Source organism: Heteronotia binoei, chromosome 1 (genome assembly GCF_032191835.1).
Source record: "Heteronotia binoei isolate CCM8104 ecotype False Entrance Well chromosome 1, APGP_CSIRO_Hbin_v1, whole genome shotgun sequence".
Lineage (NCBI taxonomy): Eukaryota > Metazoa > Chordata > Lepidosauria > Squamata > Gekkonidae > Heteronotia > Heteronotia binoei.
The window spans coordinates 250,670,785-250,691,860 of NC_083223.1; the positions used below are offsets into that span (position 1 = coordinate 250,670,785).

A 21,076-nucleotide genomic window follows, 5' to 3' on the forward strand; every position below is an offset into this window, starting at 1 on the left:
ACAAGGCATAGGCACCAACCTTAATAATATCGGCGATCCCTTTGTCACTTCGGCACTCCACAAAGGTTTCCAGGGGGTAATTCAGGCCAGGGACCAACATAGGAGCCTGAAGGGAGGAAGAAGATTAAGAGCTTCCAGTGGAGCAGGCAGAAGTGGAGTGGTGAAGTAAAAAGATATCTGCAGACTGCAGGGCAGAGGGTGGCAAAATGGAGAACATACCCAAAGAGAAACCCCTTCACAACACTGGAAGGGGACAATCCCTCATGGGTACACTGAAAATGCAGTGGTTCCAGGTCACATTGGTTGCTGTATGCAAAGTTTGTTGATGCCAAAGACATGTTTTAATAGCAATATTTTGAATGACAGCCTTGCATAAGGAAAACCCACAGGAACAGAGCGGGAGGAACAAAGAGTTACCTTGAAGAAGGGATGTGCCATGTAGTAAAGGCTTTCATCGTATAGGAAGCTGATGAGAAGGTTGATGGCTGGGCGGGTGGATGATGTGGTCTGTAGGTGAAGGGTCAGCTTGAAGGTGGGACCAATGCCCTGGACCTGTACAGGAGGAGTGGATGTTAGGTGGAAATGCTGGAACTGAGTTGCTAAGGACCAAACTTGATACAACAGCATCCTTGTGGCCACCATGAAGATTCCACTGCCATTTAAAAATGCCACTATTGCCCAATCTTCATTGTGAGGTGTAGGGTGGCCATTTTGACACGTAAGGTGTTGGCGGGGGGGAGGATACAAGAGTGCTCACCAGGATCACATCCTCGCAACATTTTTTAAAAGCCTTTGAAATGCTGGTGGTGATGTCCTCGCAGCAGCCACAACGTGCCATCCTATCTAGTTTGGCTCTGGTCATCTCAGGGAGAGGGGCACGGAACAGCAGACTAGCAAAGCTTCCATGAGCCTCATCAGGAGGAAAGTGCTCTGAACATCTGCAACAAGCCCTAAAACTGAATTCATAGCTGAAATATGATGAAACCAGCCAGGGAAGTCACTGCCACCCCCAAACAGCTCTGAAATGTATATATAGAAGTGGTCTCTCCTACTTTTTGCAGCAACGTCCTGATTCTCACTGGCACATCCCCAATTTTTTCCTCTGTGGATTTGCTTTTCTAGTATGTCTGATGGCTTCTAGAGACCATTTTGGTTCCTACTACATTAACCAGTTAAGCCACTATCTTTTCTAAGGAGTGCCACTGCTGAAAGGAACTGTGCCTTCCTCTCAACCATTCCTAGTTGTAGAACAAATCTTCCAAGTTCCATCACACCTTACAGAACAGACAAGCCTCCTCCTACAGCCTTGCTGTATATGCAAAATTGCAACATGGAAAATTGAGTCCATTTGCAAGAAGGGCAGGCTAGAAATCAAATAAAAGAAATCAAATAAATCAAATCCATTTGGGATGGTACTGAGAAGTCTCAGAAACCCCTGGCATTCCCCCTTTGCCTTGCCCCTACCCCCAGATACATAAGCACCCAGGGTTCCATGGAAATAATGACTACCACTCAGTTTTTAGATACTGTCTTAGAAGGTGTCCCTTCCTCATCTTACAGTAAACCCCCAGCAACCCATCATCCCATTGTGTCTTCGCAAGAGAGTCAATCCAGAGCAGGACCAATGTGGACCACGGCCTTTGTGCCTGTCTCCCTTCTTTCTGCTCACCACGGCATTCATCTTGAGTGGCTCCTGCAGGGTGTCTGTGATGGGAGTCAGGCTGGACTCCAGGGCCTGGGCGTAGGTGCGTGTGGCCAGGAGGCGGATGCGGCTCAGCTCCATCTGAAACACCTGATACATGGCTGGAGAGGGAAGGAAAGAGGCAGGCATGAACACCCATTTTTCAGATTTACTTCATTTATATCACACTTTTCCTCAATGGGCTCCAAATGCCTGACAACATTCCCCCTCTTCTATCCACACAACCAGGGCTTTTTTTGTAGCAGGAACTCCTTTGCATATTAGGCCACACACCCCTGATGTAGCGAATCTTCCTGGAGTTTACAGAAGGCCCTATAAGAAGAGCCCTGTAAGCTCTTGGAAGATTGGCTACATCAGGGCCTAATATGCAAAGGAGTTCCTGCTACAAAAAAATCCTTGCCCACAACCACCATCCTGTGAGGTTGGCTGAGTGTGTCTGACTAGCCCAGGGTCACCCAGTGAGCTTCCACAGCAGTGTGGGGATTCAAACCTGCATCTCCAAGATCTCAGTCCAACATTCTAACCACTATGCCACTCTGGCTGTCACATTCTCTGTGGAGGATCAGGAGTCAGATGTTTAACATCTAGACTTTGAGAATGGACACCTGGGTCTGCCTGTGCTTGCTGACACTTTTCTGGATTTGTAAAACACTCTGGTGGTAGCTGTTAGCCACTAGGAGTGCAGCCATCTGGGAAGGTGTCCACATCAAACAACCATCACTAAGTTCGGAGTGCTTTCAATCACATCTCGTTTTCAGGTGGCCATGCTGGCTTGACTGCAGTGCCAAAGCACTTGGGATATATTTCATGCAAACAGCTTCCTACACAATTTGTATTCTTCACAAAAGTCTTGCTTCCTTTAGTGGGCTTCTTGCCTCTATGACTACATAGACTATAAAAATTGGGGTTTTTTTTAAAAAGAAGAACAGTTGAGACCTCCAGGATTCTACAACAGATTGAAGTACAAAGATCAAAGTACAAAGCAGGGAAGCCTCCCATGATCCAAAACAGTAAAGAGTTAGTTTAAGACTAACAAATTTTACTGTAGCATTATCTTTTGAGGAACACAGCTCTCTTTGTCAGATGCATCTGATGAAGACTGCTGTGCTTCTCAATAGCTTATGCTATACTGGACTCTTTACTGTTTTGCAGCAACAGACTTACCTGGCTGACTCCTCTGGATCTCTCTCTTGATACAGAGAGGTAGGCAACCGGGGGCCCAGCTAAGAGATTGTGTGCCTCAGCCCTGAGGTGGGCCAGCTGGCCCATTGAGGGGGCCAGGCAGAGAAAGCTACACCCCTCCCCACTCACCCACGCTGCACTCCCGCTCTCTCAGCGTCTGGTCCACATACAGTTTTGTCTTCTTGGGCACATTGAGCTTGATGCTCTGGGCAATGGGGGCCCCTACAGATGCATCGCCTCCATCAAACACAGCAGTCCGCTTTAAGATCTTGATGATCAAACTCCCACCTAGGAGAAGGGGGTAAAAGACATGGGTAAGTTAGTCCAGCGGGTTATAAAATCCTCCTCCAGTGCTACATCATTTCTCAGATGGGTTTTTAAAAAATAATTTCTAAAGCATTTCTTGCCTGCTTTTCCTTCAGCAACATTAGCTCTCAAGGAGGGGTAATGATAAACCACAAGAGCAGCCAAAGCGCAGAGAATACAAACAAAAAATAAAACAGTTGGGAAGAAGCAGCTAGCTTAAAAATTCATGGAAAAATTAATAAAACAGCAACGAATCCATAAAACTGCAGTTACCCAATAAAGCAACTAACAGGGTCACAGCAGCTATAGACAATATTCTATTTACAGCAGATGAGCACAATCTCAAAATTCTAATAGCCAAAAAACAAAACCTTCAGAAGCTGCAGCAACTTCCAAAAAACCATGCATGAGTGACATATGGTAAACTTTCTGGCACTGATAAACTTTCTGATACTGGTCCTAGCTTTTCATATGTACATCCACAAGACAAAGAGGTTTTCACCGTCTTTTTTTAATTAAAAAAGAGAAACACAACAGCCTTCACCACTAGGTATAAGTATGCCTGTGAGTACAAGATGCTGGAGGCAGAGTGTGGAGCTATGTAGGGATATTACATCAGTGGGATCTGGCTGCCTACTGTTGGGAGACAGAATGCTGGGCTAGATGGGCTGATCTGACAAGACGTGCTCTCTGTTCTTACCTTTGGTTGTCATAACAAGGGTGTTATCCTCCCGCCCATAGCGCCCAAAACAGATACTGGTGACCACATCCTAGAAGCAGGAAACAGAAGAGAAAGTTTTGTGGGTGGAGGCAGAGGCCGTATTTCCTCCTCTCCTCCAATTCCAGGCTCCTCTGCTGACATCCTCCTACTTGCCTCTGCCCTTTCTGACTCCTCCTCCTGATCAACAAGCCACCTCCATTGCCACCATGACACTTTCTCCTGTGCTATTTTTCACTCACTTCAGCATGGGCAAGCTATGTGGCTTTCTCCCCCCCCCCCCCTTGGCCCCCTTGTCCCTATTCCTTGCTAGGGTTCTGCCATGCCATTCTCTGGCCTGCAGCAGCCTCCTCTCCTACAGCTGAGAATGACCATGGCTCTTGAACTGGCTGCCTACAGGGACAACAGGCAAGGGAGTCCACCACCAGTCTCCTTGGAAAGGAGGGGATTCAGGCAGATCAGCCACACCCAAGCTGGTCAGAGGATACTCCTTCAGTCAGTTTCTGTGCCAAGACAGCTATAGGAGATGCTGATCTTTGCTAACTAAGGTCCATCCTTGGCTTAACAGGATACACTTCTGATGGTTGCAGATGGCAGGAGTCCCAGTTCTCAAGTTGCCCTGCTTTAATTCCCTAAGCAAAACCCTTTCCATCTCAATGGGCAACAAGCAGCAGCCCCGGATCTGAGAAACACACCCCCAAGCTTTAGAACTTGCCTTCCTCTCCACATTGCAATCTAAACAGTTCCCATTACAATCCAAATGCTTGTTCCACATATTCTATCACATCATACCTGCGTTCGGATGACATTCACAAGGCTCTTGTCCTGGTACAAGTGTACTTCCATGTTGGCTAAAGCCACTAGCACTGCCTGGAAACCCCGAGATTTCTGGTCCATCAGGCTCACAGTCATTGGTATTGCTGGCAGTGAGATGATCCAGAGCTTCTTTCCCTGTCAGGAGAATATACCACTACGAACATCTAGGCACTGCTGCTTTGAGCTGCTCCTCAACTGAATTCCCTTCCAGTAAAGGACCAACATTCCTTTTCATAGAGTTGGAAGGGGCCCCCAGGGTCATCTAGTCCAACCCCCTGCCCAATGCAGAAAATTCACAAGTACTTCCCCCTAAGTTCACAAGATCAGCATTGCTGTCAGATGGCCATCTAGCTTTTTAAAAACCTTCTGAGGAAGCCTGCTCCACTGAGGAACCGCTCTAACGGTCAGGAAGTTCTTCCTAATATTGAGCCAGAAACTCTTTTGATTTAATTTCAGCCCATTGGTTCTGGTTTTACCTTCTGGGGCAACAGAAAACAATTCTGCACCATCTTCTATATGACAGTCCTTCAAGTACTTGAAGAAGGTGATCATATCACTCTCAGCCGCTTCCTTTCTAAGCTAAACATACCCAGCTCCTTCAACCTTTCTTCATAGGTCTCCAGATCCCTCACCATCGTCATTGTCCTCCTCTGGATCCATTCCAGCTTGTCTACATCCATCTTAAAATGTGGTGCCCAAAACTGAACACAATACTCAAGGTGAGGTCTTAACAGAGCAGAGCGATACCATCACTTTAGGTGACCTGGACACTATCTTTCTGTTAAGACAGTTCAAAATAGCATTTGCCTTTTTAGTCACTGCATCACACTGTTGACTGATGTTCAGCGTATGGTCCACCAAGACCCTTAGATTCTTTTCACACATACTACTGCCAAGACAAGTCTCTCCCATCCTATAATGATGCATTGGATTTTTCCTATTGAAATGCAGAACTTTACATTTACCCCTGTTAAAATTCATTTTATTGGTTTTAGCCCAGTTTTCCAGCCTGCCAAGATCATCCTGTTTCTGTCTTCTACTGTATTTGCAACACCTCCCAATTTAGTATCATCTGCAAATGTAATAAGCATTCCTTCTATTCCTTCATCCTGATTTTAACCAGGATGTTCCCTTCCCTTTACTGCAAAACAGCAAAAGCACCACCTGCAGGTGAAAAAGGGAATATCAGAAGCAAAAGAAGGAAAGACCTCAAGAATCCAGGAGGGGGGGGGGGGATCAAAGCACAGTTCACACAACACAACTGTATCCCCTATTATAACAACAAACTTTGCATTTAAAATGACATCATAAACATTGGATTAAATATATTGACACCAACGATGTTAACATGCGAATACACATAGCACAAATTTCCAGGTTAAAATCTTCATATCAATCCTTCCTCAGTTTATCAATTAAAGAGATAACCTTCAGGATATTCTTCCATTACAGCAATATTTTTAATGAACAAATCAAGCTGAACAGCCTGTTTGAAATACTGGAAAAGAAAAACATGCTGCCCCTCACCTAGAAAAAATTACTTTATTACTAACGAGTGAGGCAATTGTATTGTGTGAACTGTAGGTTGGCCATGTTTCCTCCTGGAAAAAGAAACACCTCCACAGTATGTACTTCAGCTTGTCTGGAGACTTCTAATGCCCCTTGAAATTAGGTTTCCTGGTCTCAGTTAAACCCCAGCACATCTACTGCTGGCAACTTGGGAGAGGCAAACCAACTAAGCCCTACACGCCAATAATTCACCCCTCTCCTCTTGCACACAACAGCCCCCTCCAACCTTCTGTGTATATCCTTGCAGCGTCTGGTCGGAACAGGCAGCCACAATGTTCTTTTGGACCCGAACCAAACCCACAGGCTGAGAGCTCAGTTCAATGCAGTACTTGGGCTTCTTGGAATCTCTGCACAGAAGACAAAATGTGATGGATCAGCACAGGCACTCATTGGCATTCTGACCTGCATCCCACCAAAAAAGTAATTCTAGGGGAAAACTGGTCTTGTTGCTTCTGTTGGAAAATTCAAAATGGCTTCCTATCCCAACTAGTACCGCACAAAATCCATCAGGATGCACTCTGACATAAGCTTCTTATGAGACAGCCAAAGTGGCCTAGTGGTTAGACTATCAGACTAGCATCTGGGTTCAAATCCCATTTCTGCCATGGAAACGCAATCTCACACACTCTCATCCTATCCTACCTCACTGGGGGGTTGTTGTAATGATAAAATGGAGGGCAGAAGGATGTTGTAAGCTGCTTTGTGCCCCAATGGATGAAAAAGTGGAGTACAAATTTGAAATGAACAGGAATCGTACAACGCAGCTATTGCAAAGGAGACTGTCCTGATACATTATGGCCTATGTGTTGGCTTGGTCTGTCTTGTGTTTAAAAGCAGCTGCCTAAAATGGCTTCACATTGCCTTACTAAGGATGTCTGAGCTCTGAGGCCAGGCTTAAAGGGGTCTTCAGGCCTTTGCTGTTCATCAAAGGCAGCTTCACACAGACTGCTTTACCTATACAGAAAGCACTGCTGCCTTTAAAAAAGTGCACCATGGAGACAGATTGTCAATGTTGTGCTTTTTTCGGTAATGCTGTTACACTCTCTGAGCATCCTTTTTGCTAGTCTCTCTCCTTCAAGCCTGTAACTAGGCAAATTCAGAGTCTTGCAAGTCTTGCCTTGGAGCTGTATGCAGAAAAACGGAAGCAAACTGGTAGAAGAGTAGGTAGGAGTGGGACAACCAAACTAGCTGAATTATAACTGAAAACGCTTTTCTGGCACAGCTGATGTTCAGAGAGAAACCAACTCAGTCAAGCATTAACAGTTTTTGGGCCATTGTTTAGGCTATTTAAAGTCAACCAAGCTGCTTTTAGGCACCCTGCTCAGTTGTCTTGCTCCATTGCTTCCAAACAAAGAATCTTCATTGACATCAGTGTTTAGTAAATTAAGTAATAAACTACTTTGCCTTTCTCTAACTTGTGGTCACTAAGAACCCAACACAACTCTGCCCTGCCATAGCCTTCTCTCTTACTTTCCTTTCTTTCAAGAAATTCCTAGATCCCAGGTATACCTCCACCACATCCCCAACCAACGGGATGGCTCACCTTTGACTTCATCAATCACCCCCCCCCCCTTCCTGGACAAAGCCTGAGAAAATCAATTTTTTCTCCACCTATTATCATTTTGCCCCTCTATCAGAGTTAATTTCCCCCTACTTGCATGTGCCAAGTAACTGGATCTCAGCCTTGTTGCTACATACCCTGGATCTCAACTCTCTTGCTCTATCAGTTCTGCTATACGTGGCTGCTTGCAACTGGACCTTCCTTTTGATTCCTCCTGAGAACTCTTACTCAGCCATCCCACTGGACTCTCGCCAAGCCTCCCCACCTGCACAAAGCAGGCAATCTGGAGTTCCAGCTTCCACGACTTAATTCTGTTGGCCCATCAGATACTTGGAATCCAGACAGTTTCTCCATGCAGAAATAGGAACGTAGTATACAGTGCAACCCTAAGGAGATTACACCCTTCTAAAGCCATTTAGAAGGATGTGAACAGCATTTAGGACTGCACTGATAACCATCTACTTTCTCTGATACCCATATCCCTCTCTTCTCCGCTTCCCCACTAAACACTACTCTTGAATTTGCATGTTGCACAGAGTGTATGTGGGCACATTTAGTGCGGGCAGTGTGGCACTGGATGCCATATGCGTGCCTCATATTATGATGGCATAAATTTATTTTGGTATCTTGCTAAAAAAAAACTATCCCCATTTTTTTACTCCACCCAGATCTTTTTCCCAGTCTTCAAGCTTGTTCTGGATCCTCATTTCTTTTGAGAGCCAGTTTGGTGTAGTGGTTACGTGTGCAGACTCCTATCTGGGAGAACCAGGTTTGATTCCCCACTCCTCCACCTGCTGGAATGGCCTTGGGTTAGCCATAGCTATCGCAGGACTTGTTCTTGAAAGGGCAGCTGCTGTGAGAGCCCTCTCAGCCCCACCCACCTCACAGGGTGTCTGTTGTGGGGGAAGAAGACATAGGAGACTGTAAGCCACTCTGAGTCTCTAATTCAGGGAGAAGGGCGGGGGATAAATCTCCAATTCTTTTTCTTCTTCTTACAGATCCCTAAAACACCATTCTTCTTACAGATCCCTAAAAAGCCATGGAGGTCTGCATCTGGATTTAGACTGCGTTGGGTGTTGAGACCTCAGTCTGCAGCTCCTGCCTAAGACATGAGGGAGGAGAACTGGAGGAGAGGCTTCTTTCTTACTCTTGACTGTTTGTGTGAACTTCAGGGCCCAGTTTGAAAGGTGGGCTCATTCACAGAGAACATGCATCTAAATATGCATGCATAACAAGCCACATAATATCAGGGATGCTAAACTACAGAAGGAGGTTGGGCTGGAAGAGGGGAGTTTGCTCACAAAATGCCACCTGGAGCCAAGAAGAATCAAAGAACAAAACAACATTGGCTTGTATGAGGGGAAATGTGAGCTAGACATAGCACATTTATGCTGCCACGTTTTTGTTCTGTGGTATGTCCCCCCCAACATTTCCCCTCCCTGCCAACCTCCCTTTCCTCTGTCAGAGATGCCCACCTGCGAAAGATGTAAATGCATCCATCACGGCAAGCTACAGTCAGACGGTATTCTACATCAAACTGGCCCATGACATCCAGGAAGGCTGGCACACTTGGCAGTGCCATCTGTCATGGAAAATAAAGAGGGCAGTGGTAATGCTGGGCACCCCAACATAGTGCCTGGGTTGGGTTCATCAGGCTGTCTGAGGCTTCAAATGTCAGTAAAAGGAATCTCTCCCCCCCCACATCCAGGGCACAAAGAAAGGGTTGTGCTCATCTTCCCCACCAGACACTGTTTCACAGAAACTGTGCACGGGCTTCAAGGGCATCTTTGCAGCCATAGGGGGGTAGAAACTGTTTTTCTAGATGCTCGATTAGGTGTCTGATAGTTAATTTGGTGGCTGAACAGCACAACCATGAATAATACTATAATGAGTGACTACCATGTTAGTCCTGAACAATAACTGAGATTTCTTTTTCTCACTGGATGAAGCTGGAATTGGCAGAGAAACAACTAAGTTTATCAGTTTCAAATAACTCTGCTCCATGGCCTCACCCTTGCCAAGACAGTGAAGGCCTCGGGGTCCAAAACCAGGATTTCATTGCTTTCTGTCCCAATCACCAGGCAGCTGATGGCATCCTCATCAGCCATATTCTTCTTCAGAGTAGACATGCAAGTGATCACTGTCTGAAAGATGGAAAGGATGCCCTTTAGCACCAAAATGAGCAAGGCCAAGCGCTGAGAGACTGGTATGAAGTTTTCAGTACCTCTCCCTCTACCAGCTGAATCAGACTTTTTATTATTAGTACAAAACCAAATTAACGGAGAATGAGTTCAACCAAGCATGTAATGTCTTAAACAGGAAGGTATTTTCGGGCAGCCCTACTGAAGCTAAAAGACTGAACCAGCTAATCCCACCTCTACAAGGAACTAGCAGCCCCATGTAAACCGCTTATAAGTCACCCAGGTCCAGCAGGGGCTAATCATATTGCCTCCAGGGGCGTTGGCTGATTTAATTTTTAAAAATTCTGTTTCACTTCACTGGAGCAATCTGAAGCAGCTTTACAACAAACCAGATAAAATTAGCATGAGAACATCATTCACAATAAAAACAAATGAACATACACAACCCAATCGCCACATTCAACTGAGAAAATTGAGCTGGTACCCTAAAATAGTGCCCATCAAATTCCTTTGGGAAAAGAGCAGTTTTACATACTCTTCAAAATTATTTCCCTGGAAGATTTTTGAAGCCATGATGCAAGCCTTCCTTCCCTGAAACAAACGATATCTGGCAGATGGAAGGGGCCAGGAGAGATCTGTAGGTTGATCTGAATTGGTGAACGAGTGCATACAGAGGGAGAAATGATCCCTCAACCATATGGATTCCAGTAGGCTTTAGCCCTTTGTATCAGTTGCTTAGGTAATGTCAGTGAGGCATTTTGGTCATCCTGCAAACACTACAGAAAGCAAGTGCTACTGCACTCCTTTTAGCCCTAAAGATGGTCTTTTAGCTCCCTCCTTCCAAGAGCATTTCAGAGAAACACCTGAAACTGAAAGCTCTGGGAACTCCCGCTTGACCAGAGAAGTCCCTACCTGGCGCTTGATTGGTTGCATCTTATACTGGTTCACAAATGAGTCCATCTCAGGGGTATCAAGGGCCAGGAACCTACAGCAGCATAGGGGAAAGGAGTGAGGCAGGGCAGAGTAGGACCCCTGCTACCAGAGACAGCCACCCTCTCTCTAAAGGGCAAAGGGCCTGAAAGCAAGTCCACTGCCCCTTGATCAAAGCTGTGCCAAAGAACTCACCTCAAGGACTGCACGGACAAGGGAATATCACCTTTTTCTCTGCCAGAGAAGACATAAAAAACCAGATAAGTCATGAAAGAAACACAAAGGTGGGCCTAAAGACTCTCTCTCACTAACTACTGCCATCGTTTACCAGGAGTTAAAGACTTTTCTTTTTCATCTAGCATTCCCTCAGTGACCCCTCCTTCCTGCTCTCTGTTTTGTTATTTTTACATTTTTGCTTGTATATTTTAACTTGGTTTTCATATTTTAATGATGTATTTCTGCTAGGTTTTAATGTTTTTTTATATGTAGGTTTTTAATTGGTTAGCCGCCTTGTGACCTTGAAGAGAGAAGAAAGTCAGATTCCAAATTTTGTAAATAAATATCAAACATTTAAAGAAAACTTGGCTCTGAGAACCCTAGGCTCAAGCCTTTCCTTAAGCCATGGACTTATTGGCAGGCCTCAAACACACCACTTCTCTCTTAGTTCAACATAATTCCCTGGGAACCTTAAAGGTCATGCCTCCGAGGAGGCAGACCTGAGGCTTACTTGGTGAACCTGGGCAAGTCACCCTCTCTTTCAGCCTAAACTACACCATGTAGCTCTTTAGCTTGGAGAAACGTCGCCTGCGGGGTGACATGATAGAGGTTTACAAGATAATGCACGGGATGGAGAAAGTAGAGAAAGAAGTACTTTTCTCCCTTTCTCACAATATACAAGAACTCATGGGCATTCGATGAAATTGCTGAGCAATCAGGTTAAAATGGATAAAAGGAAGTACTTCTTCACCCAAAAGGTGATTAACGTGGAATTCACTGCCACAGGAGGTGGTGGCGGCTACAAGCATAGCCAGATTCAAGAGGGGATTGGATAAAAATATGGAGCAGAGGTCCATCAGTGGCTATTAGCCACACACACACACACATATATATATAAAAAATTTTGGCCACTGTGTGACACAGAGTGTTGGACTGGATGGGCCATTGGCTTGATCCAACATGGCTTCTCTTATGTTCTTATGAGACTGTTGTGAAAATAAAATGCAGGAGGAGAGACCTATGTCTAGCAGGCAACCTGAGCTCCTTAGAAGAAAGCTGAGATAAAAGTTCAAAAGATGGATAGAGTTCAGTGCCAGCTTTGAAAAGACTGAAAGGCAGAGTGCATCTCAGCATGTGTGAACCATCTGTCTTCTTCAAAGGAGCAAACAGAGCTATTTGTGACGTTGGGGTTAAAGTGAGTTTGAACTCTGGCTGTCTGATTGGGATAGTCATGCAGGATTGTCTAGTAGAATATTAGTCACCCATTAGCTCCTCCATTTCTCATAGTTTGGAAGGGGGCCGTCCCCATGCTTTTTATCCCATGTCCAAGGTCACACTCTCACACTTGACATTAATAGCAAAGAGTTCAGTAGCACCTTTAAGACTAACAAATTTTATTGTAGCATAAGCTTTCAAGAAACACAGCTCTCTACGTCAGATTCATCTGATGAAGAGAGTTGTGTTTCTTGAACGCTTATGCTGCAATAAAATTTGTTAATCTTAAAGGTGCTACAGAATTCTGCTATTTTTGCAGCAACAGACTAACATGGTTAACTCCTCTGAATACTTGACATTCGTGCTTGTTCCAGCTTCACAATGTCTTTGAACACTAGTAAGCGTGTCCGTGAAAAGGAAGCAGGGAGAGGGGAGTTAACCCTTTCACCACCTGGCCTGCAAGTATGAGAAGAGTGCTTGGGAGTAACATGCTGCATACCTAACAAACAAACAGGCTGCGGGAGAAGAATGTCTTCCAAGTCCCAATATGGAAACAGAGAGCAGTGGCCATTTCGGATTAACTCAGAGGGATAATCCTGTGTGGGTGGCATTAGTCTGGACTTCCAGTCATCACTCCACCTGACTGCTTTCTGAAAGGCAGGCGAACTGGCCTCTTACACTGCAATCCTAAGTGGAGTTACACCCTTATAAGACCACTGAAGTCCGTGGGTTTAGAAGGATGCAGCTCTTCTTATAATGGCACTAGGTTAATCACCCTGCAGGGATAATCCTTGCCACTGAGAATGCACAGGCTTCAAAACAAATGCTTACCATTAACCCTTACTTGCCATGGACAGGCTGAAAATCCAGAGTAATGCCACCCACACAGAACAAGAATACTCAGCTCTGAGTTAATGGCCACTGCTCTCTGTTTCCATATTTGAACTTGGCACACATACTTCACTCTTAGCCTGTCCCCCCCTTAATTTATCATTAGTAGGCATATTGCAATATACCAATAATAATTTATTTATGAAACATGTCTATCTTGCCTTATCTCCTCAACATCAAAGCAGCAATTAAAAAAAAAACTGGCTAAAAATATGCTGGTGGGAGGAGGGAGGGAGCAGCAGGCTGGAGAGGAGATGGTGTTGGATATGCTGCCACAGGCCACAGGTGCAGAAATAGGTACTTTCTCTTCTGCACTTGCCCAACCCCACTTTGGGTATGGATTACCAGGAGGCTTGGAGAAAAAAATGGCAGTGGAGCTATGGAAAATTGGAAGGTTGGCAGAAGCGTGCCGATATTATGGGGAAGCTAAGAATTAAATCAGCTGCCATGGGGAGGGGGCAGGAAGATGCAGCAAGACCTTGATGTGTGAGGAATCTGCATCACATATTTATCCACATCTCTCATCTTAGGGTCCTGAAGTTTCTATTCTACAACTCCCGAGCTTCAAACTCAGTTAAGGGACACTATGATTCTAAGCTTCTCACCGGATCATCTCTAGCATCTCTTTCACTGTTGGAGGGTCAATCTTGTCCTGTAAGAAGAGAACAAGAATACTCAGCTGCTTCCTACTGCAGCACCAGCACACACCAAAGAGAACTCTGAAAAACCTAGGGTGTAATGGTTGCCTAGTCCCCCTTGACCACCAGCAGGGGATGTGGGGTAGTGGGGTGTGGGGTAGTGTTGCCATATCCAGGTTGGGAAACTCCTGAATATTTGGAGGTGGAGCTCATGGGTATCCCCAGGTCCCACCTGGAGGCTGGCATCTCTAGCCCAGTGCTCAGGCTCCACTCAGCCTCTATCCCTCTCATTGCTGAAGGTGAAGACCACTGCAAGTAATTCCAAATTGGGAGCCTAGCCTTGGGACCCAATCATGAGCTGTCTTGCACAAGCAAGTGTTGGGAACATACAATGCTCTTGTGGTGTTCAGGTCAATGTGGACCACTAAGAGTGCTGCATTATCTGTACTTAGCTTCCTAAAGCATTATTTTATAAGCTGTTCCATGGAGCCCTGAGGTTTCTTGGAAAACTACGGAAGCACCATGATGGGAAGGTCAGAAATGGCTGACAAGGGTCTTTCAAAGAAAGCCTACTTGCCACTGCCAGTCTTCCCCTGTAGAATGTTAGATGTCTGGTAGGTGTACTCTTAGTTGATATGGGGTGATGTCTAGACATGAAAGATCTGCACAGGACCCTGCATGTGTGGGCCTGCCCAGAACCTTCAGGAACACACTGATACAGAGTTTTATCCCACTGGTGGGGAAAGCATGTATTTTAAAACAAGCACATGGAAACTGAAGTCTCTTTGACTGTTCCAAGGCAAATGCAATTAACCACTAACCCACAAGACTGTATTGAGATGATTACTTTCTCATTTTCTAACAAGTAATCAGCCCTCTCACTAAAAATATGTCAGAAGTTTATTTATACCAGGTGTCAACAGGAAACTTTTTATCCCAGGTAAAGTTCATTCAATGTCAGCTTTTAAAGATTTTTATTTAAAAGCAGTCTAACCACCCCTGAAATAAAGAAGGATCACAATGATATAAATAACACTAGCCTAAAACACCTTTAAAGCTCTACATGGCTTGGGACTGGGATAGTTGAAGGATCATCTTCTCCCATATGCTTCTGCCTGGGAATTAAGATCACAGGGAGGGGCCTCTTGACTGTCCCATAGATAAAGATTGTCTGGTGGGTACATGAGAGGGGGCCTTTTCAGGGGCAGTCCCACAGTTATGGAGCAACTTCCTCTGGGAGGTGCACCTGGCCCCCTCTTGGTCTTTAGGAGGTGGCTGAAGACAGTTTTCTTCATGATGGAATATAATTAGCTCTTCTGCCTACCGGTGATTTTAAATTATTGATTTTAACTCATGGTTTTGATGTATTTTATTATTACTGACAGTGTAAGCTGCACTGAGTTCCTATGAGGTAGAAAGATGGCTAATAAATGTTTTTAATTAATCATCAAGTAATCAAAACATTTATTAGCCACCTTTCTTCTTTATGGAGTTCAAGGTGGCCAACAAACATAGATAAAGCACGCAGAATAAAATACATTAAAAACGTAAATAAATATGTCAATGAAATATTGTGGGAAGATTATCCTGAAGTCAGAAAGTTTGAAAACTGTGGTTCTAAAGGAACAATGGGCAGAAATATAATGAACAATCAGTTCTGATGGCGAGCAAGTCTTAAATAGTAGCATGTAATAGAACTCACTGAAGGATCCTCAAAAAACTCACACATTCATTCATTCTTTCTTGCTCTTGATTTTGTTTATTGCTTTAGCTACACTGTATCACTATAATGCAGTTAATAACACATAAAATAAAAATCCACACTTTGGAGTCCAGCCCTGAGTTTTGCAGCTCCAAAGGGGAACTCAGTGATCATAGAAGCACAACCCAAGGTTACTGAGCTCCAGAAGCTAAATGAGCATAGAAGGCTCAGAATTATGACAAGATGTAAGGACTGGCCTGGAGAGTAATGGGGTGGAGCCAGAATGCAGATAAAATGCAGCTTTGAGAAAGCGGGAGAAGGAACTCTTCCCATTCCTACACGTCTGATTTAGCAGCTTCCACAATGCTGCAGGGATTGGGGACTACAAACGAGCAAAACTAGAGAGAGAAATTTGAGAATCTTACTGTTACCATAGCCCCAGGAGACAGTGAGGACTTCTTGCAGCCCTGGGTGGTCCAGAGAAGAGCGAGCTCCCTACTCCCCAGGCCAAATATCACACAACGCATGACATTTGGAAGCCTCACTAGAAGGAGGAAGGACCTCGGAAGCACAAGCCAAGCATCCCACACTTACACAATTTTAACCTGGCTACTCATTACACTTGGGCCAGCCCACCCCTAGCCCTCCAAAGAATACTTAAACTGGCACTCTGCGTCCCAGCTTTGTACATCTCTTGAGGCACCTAGAAGAGTGTACTCTCAGACTCTGTCTGAGCCTCTGACATGAACCACTGGTCAGTCATGTCTCTCTCCCCTCCTTCCTCCACGTGGGTTCCAGACTTCAGGATCAGGTGAATATCACCCTATTACAAACCAACCCTCTTCTTGTCACTATTGATTACCCCTCTGTTTCTTAGTTGTGTGTGTATCTGTGTTTATTATTTTGTATGAATGCTTAGTGTGAATTTATACATAATAAAATTTCATTTATTCAAGAAAAAGATGATATTGGATTTATATCCCACCCTCCACTCCGTATCTCAGAATCCCAGAGCGGCTCACAATCTCCTTTATCTTCCTCCCCCACAATAGACACCCTGTGAGGTGGGTGGGGCTAAGAGGACTCTCACAGCAGCTGCTTTTTCAAGGACAACCTCTGCGAGAGCTATGGCTGACCCAAGGCCATTCCAGCAGGTGCAAGTGGAGGAGTGGGGAATCAAACCTGGTTCTCCCAGAAACAGTCCGCACAATTAACCACTACACCAAACTGGCTCTTTCTTTAAGGCCTCTTTCTTCCATTGGTTCCCCTTGCAATCTGACCCTTGAATACATAGAGTATAAAGAACCCTTATGCACTTGAACTGCCCTGTGTGTCAATAACCAGACCCAGGCAATTTGGGTAACAGAATCTGTGCTGAAAGATCCCACTCCAAAGAACTACCTGCTGGGTGACCTCCATGTCACAGCCCACCTGCTCTCTTCTTACCTCCTTAGCCTGCTCCCAGACATCCTTCTCCAAGGGGTTGATTTCCAGGGGAGGCAGTGTAAATTTGAAATAGGGACGGAGATTCTTGTACACGTAGACAAACGGCCCAGAGGCCACGGCCACAGCAGGCATGTATGGCTCACGCAGTTCCATCAGGAAGGCAGCTACACTAGCAGGCAAGTCCGGCAGGGCATTCTCACTCAGCAGATCTGTGCCTCGGTACACCTTCAACTTCATGTCATGCCAGGAAGAGCCTAGGTCACCTACCACAAGCTGATGGAGTGGAGAGGGGGAGGAAAGAGGCAAGGATCTGTCTGAATTATCACAAAGAGTGAACACTCAAGATCTCTTAATGCCATGAGTCTGTAAATTACACTTTACGTCAGAGATGAATTTCTTTAACTTCATAAATCATCTACCCCCAAGTCAAATTAGAGATGTGAAAAGGAGAGTTAATAAAATCACTCACATGCTGCCTTTTCCTCACTGGGGCCAATAGCAACAGCAGGAGTGAGAGATTTCTATTCAGAAGATGGTTCAGGTAAGGGGGCTACTCTCCTCATACCACATCCTTAATTCAAACTGGGCCCTCTAGGGCTACTTTTAATGGGTAAAATAGACCAAGGGATCTGATCATAGCTCTCCCACATAAAGCTTTGTTCAGCCTCAACATAAAGTATGTAGTTAACCCAGAAACAAAAAGGACTAGAAACATGCACACAAAATCTACACGGAAAAACTACATGCATGGGTTAATACGTGCACAGTATGAACAGGCCTAGCCATTAAGACCAATCAGTGAAGTGAAGCTGGAATAGAGAAGTACCAGATGGGCTACAGGTTTGGGGATACAATGGCAAGGAAAACATATTGGTAACCATGCTGAGAAGGGTTGTTGGTTCAGTCAGCTGTCTTACCTTATAATCTCCATCACCATGCAAGTCAGCTAGATCTGAAACAGAAGGCCCTGTTTCAGCCCATTCAACAAGAGACCCAGAAAGGCAACTCTTAACATTTCTGTAAACTGATTAATTTAATGCATTGTCTAGCAAGCCGGCTCTGGATCTCCCAAAACCTGATGCTGTCATTTAGGAATTTGAAATAATATTCTGAGCTCAAATTAGAGAACATATTTGTTTTTGAGGGGAGAACACTTTTGTGGTTCCCAACTCCAGGGTAATCCTTCTAGGGAATATAATTCTGTGCTAAAAATATTAACTTTTGCCATCCCTTGACCAACAAAGATTCTGGGAGGCATTCTAAAGAACATGGCATCACAACCAGGAAAGCAGCTACACCCCAGCTGGAAGGCAGACAAAACAGCAGATCTTCTCTTGTGACGCCCTCGGATGGGATTAGAGACCTTGGGCAAAGGTATTTCACTGGCTGCCGTCATCCTGCTGCTTTGAACCACCCACCTTGTCAGGATTAAGCACATGAACGCGTTACCAGCGGCAGGTCTAAACCCTGAGACATGTGCAGTGACAATAAAAGGAAGGCGCCTCTGAACATTTGCAGCGAGGTTTTCCCTTACCTCAGCCACATTTCCTCATGCACATCTGAGCTTGAAGGAAGTGTTAATAACTGCCTGATCTTTGCAGCCCCAGTTATAATAAAAGCCAGGATCTGGATTTCCCACCTTTCAAACACAGGCAAACATTATGGAGGAGCAAACTGGAGTTTGCCATAAATCAGACATTGTTAGAAATTGCATGAATGAGCACAGTGTTCTACAGCATAAACAAAATAGGTTAGTTCCTACCCCAAAGGAGTTTATAGAGGCTGGGGAAGTTGTAAGTAGCAACCACGTAGTCATCAGCTGTTAATTTTATCTGTCTATTCATATTTGCACCTTGCTTTTCTTCCAGGAGTATCAGGACAATATAAATCAGTACTGTGTATCCTTTGAACAACACCATGAGGATAAACTGAGTGTGTGCAAAGGCTCAAATTCACCAGCGGATCTTTGTAGAAGATGAAGGAATCAAGCCCAGGTTTCCTCATCCCAGTCTCTTAGCCACATCAGGAAATGCCACCAAATTTGCAATGCTTATACTAGTTTGATGGAAAGCAAAGCACATCTTTGCCTGTTGCTAACTTGGTTACGAGGCCAGAGAAAACTGACATATTTTTGAAATTCCACTGACACCTGGGCTGAAATACCACAAGTTTTGACTTCCCCTCTTCCCCCTCAAAACACTAGAAGAGACTGAATAGAGGTTCAGACTTACCAACACAGGAGGAAAATGTGTACAGGTTGGCCACCGGATCGTAGTGGGCATCCAGCCATTTGGAATTGGCTTGAGTACTGGCAGACGTGGTAATGAAAAAGATTGAAGAAGAAAGTACACAGAAGAATGTCTTTGAGAACATGCAAGACCCTTCAGCCCAGACGCAAATCCCCCATCACAACCAAACAGCCCTTCTCAGTTTTTCTAGAATAGTAAACGCAATGCCCCAACTCCCAAGCTCTGACCACTGCAATCCCACCTAGCTCTCCAAGAACCCAGGCATCCTGACTCCAAGTGACCACACACACCATCATACACATTCATCCTATTCTCTTTTTGAACACAAGAGTTCCAATGCTAAGTGGCAGTTTTACGAGTGAACCCAGGACTCTTGGGTTCTATTGCCTGCTGTCCCAGAGCTGTTGTACTTGGGGAAGATAAAAAATGAGAAGAGGAGATGCACGTTTCACAGGAATGTAAGATGCCTACTGTGTACTTGGAGCAGAATTATGATTGCAATTAATTATTTATGAAACACCTAAAAGTGCTAGGCGCTGTACAAAAATGTAAAAATATTTGTTCCCTGACTACAGGCTTACAATGTAAAACTGAAGAACAAGACACTACGGAGGAAAGACAGAACAATGGTACACAAATCTTTCTTCAATGCTTTACATCTTCCCTACAGAGAATTCCGGCATAAATATGCCAAACTGGCACATAATAAAGTATGAACTGACTCCTTGGATGTAGAAGAGTCAGGAGCATTGCTACCATGAAGATGGATAACGTTATTAATCTGAAACAGCAAAGTAAAGCAGGAGTTTCAAAGACTTCAGACCCCTTCTTCATTTTGCCCATGCTAATACTATGGTGGAGTGGCCACTTTACCGGCACTGCGTCATTCATTACCGTACTTCCCTTCAAGCAAAAATAGAAGTAGGATTGCCAAATACCTGGAGGAAAAAAAAAATGCAGTCTAACCCTTTATTATAAGGGTAACAGCAGAATGTTATTTAGCAAGTGATATTATTGACCTTCATGCCATATAAAGCTGCTGCTACCAATTTTTACCCACTAAATCTCGATTAAAGGGCAAACATTTTTATTCCGGTCTGTTGGCAACTGTAAATGGAATGGAAATACCTCTTGGAACTATCCAATCTACCGATGGCGAAAAGGCAACTTCTGTCCGTCACAATAAAGAAATTAAAAGTGTAAGCCTTGCGGAAGTAGGAGTGAGGGTAAGGCGAGTAGCAACGAAAAGATCAACATGTTGGGATGAATCCCCAAAGACACCTCCATTCCCCTTTACGGACCCAGGAGCCCTAGCTCCAAGCCTCCTCCTTCTAAGTTACAAACCCTCTCCTCTTAGAAATCCAACATCAAGTTCGGGAAAACAGGACTTCCCCAGACTTCCGGGGGGGGGCATTTATTTCCTCAAAGTCTTATTCCCCTGGACATAATAGCCATCCATTCATTCTTTACCTTTCGCTGGTACCGCTAGAAGAAGCGGCGGTCGCCATTTCAAAGCCACGGCTAAGCTGAAAATCTGTTGCTATGGCAACTCCGTGGCTGCTAATGGGTGCTCCAGGAAAACGAGTCCCCCTTGAACGTTTGCGTGTTACGCTCTCAAACGCTCATGTAGGAAAAGGGTTAGCGTTCAGAAACCCGGTTTCCCAGCATTTCCTACCGCAGATAGAAACTGGATTTGCAAAACTGTGACAGATGCTTAATGTTCAACTATCCTTGCTAATAGTGTATACAAAATCCTTAGGAATTTGTAATTCCTTTAACCAAAACTGTACATGC

At 44.7% G+C, this 21,076-nt stretch overlaps 1 protein-coding gene across 1 annotated transcript in view; it reads right to left on the bottom strand.

Annotated features, from left to right (window-relative positions):
* Window positions 1–20,872, bottom strand: part of BBS1 (Bardet-Biedl syndrome 1) — a 22,857-nt gene extending 1,985 nt beyond the window's left edge. Inside the window, exons 1-16 of the mRNA XM_060252306.1 lie at window positions 20,753–20,872; window positions 19,265–19,341; window positions 17,951–17,985; window positions 17,034–17,306; window positions 13,853–13,899; window positions 11,121–11,159; window positions 10,908–10,980; window positions 9,867–9,998; window positions 9,330–9,436; window positions 6,520–6,640; window positions 4,701–4,859; window positions 3,891–3,960; window positions 3,014–3,172; window positions 1,670–1,803; window positions 418–552; window positions 20–106 (exon numbers count right to left, since the gene is read on the bottom strand). Coding sequence (XP_060108289.1) covers window positions 20–106; window positions 418–552; window positions 1,670–1,803; window positions 3,014–3,172; window positions 3,891–3,960; window positions 4,701–4,859; window positions 6,520–6,640; window positions 9,330–9,436; window positions 9,867–9,998; window positions 10,908–10,980; window positions 11,121–11,159; window positions 13,853–13,899; window positions 17,034–17,306; window positions 17,951–17,985; window positions 19,265–19,341; window positions 20,753–20,790 — 1,686 coding nt within the window. The 5' untranslated portion in view covers window positions 20,791–20,872. The remainder of the gene's footprint in view (window positions 1–19; window positions 107–417; window positions 553–1,669; window positions 1,804–3,013; window positions 3,173–3,890; window positions 3,961–4,700; window positions 4,860–6,519; window positions 6,641–9,329; window positions 9,437–9,866; window positions 9,999–10,907; window positions 10,981–11,120; window positions 11,160–13,852; window positions 13,900–17,033; window positions 17,307–17,950; window positions 17,986–19,264; window positions 19,342–20,752) is intronic.
* Between the last annotated feature and the right edge of the window lie 204 nt (window positions 20,873–21,076).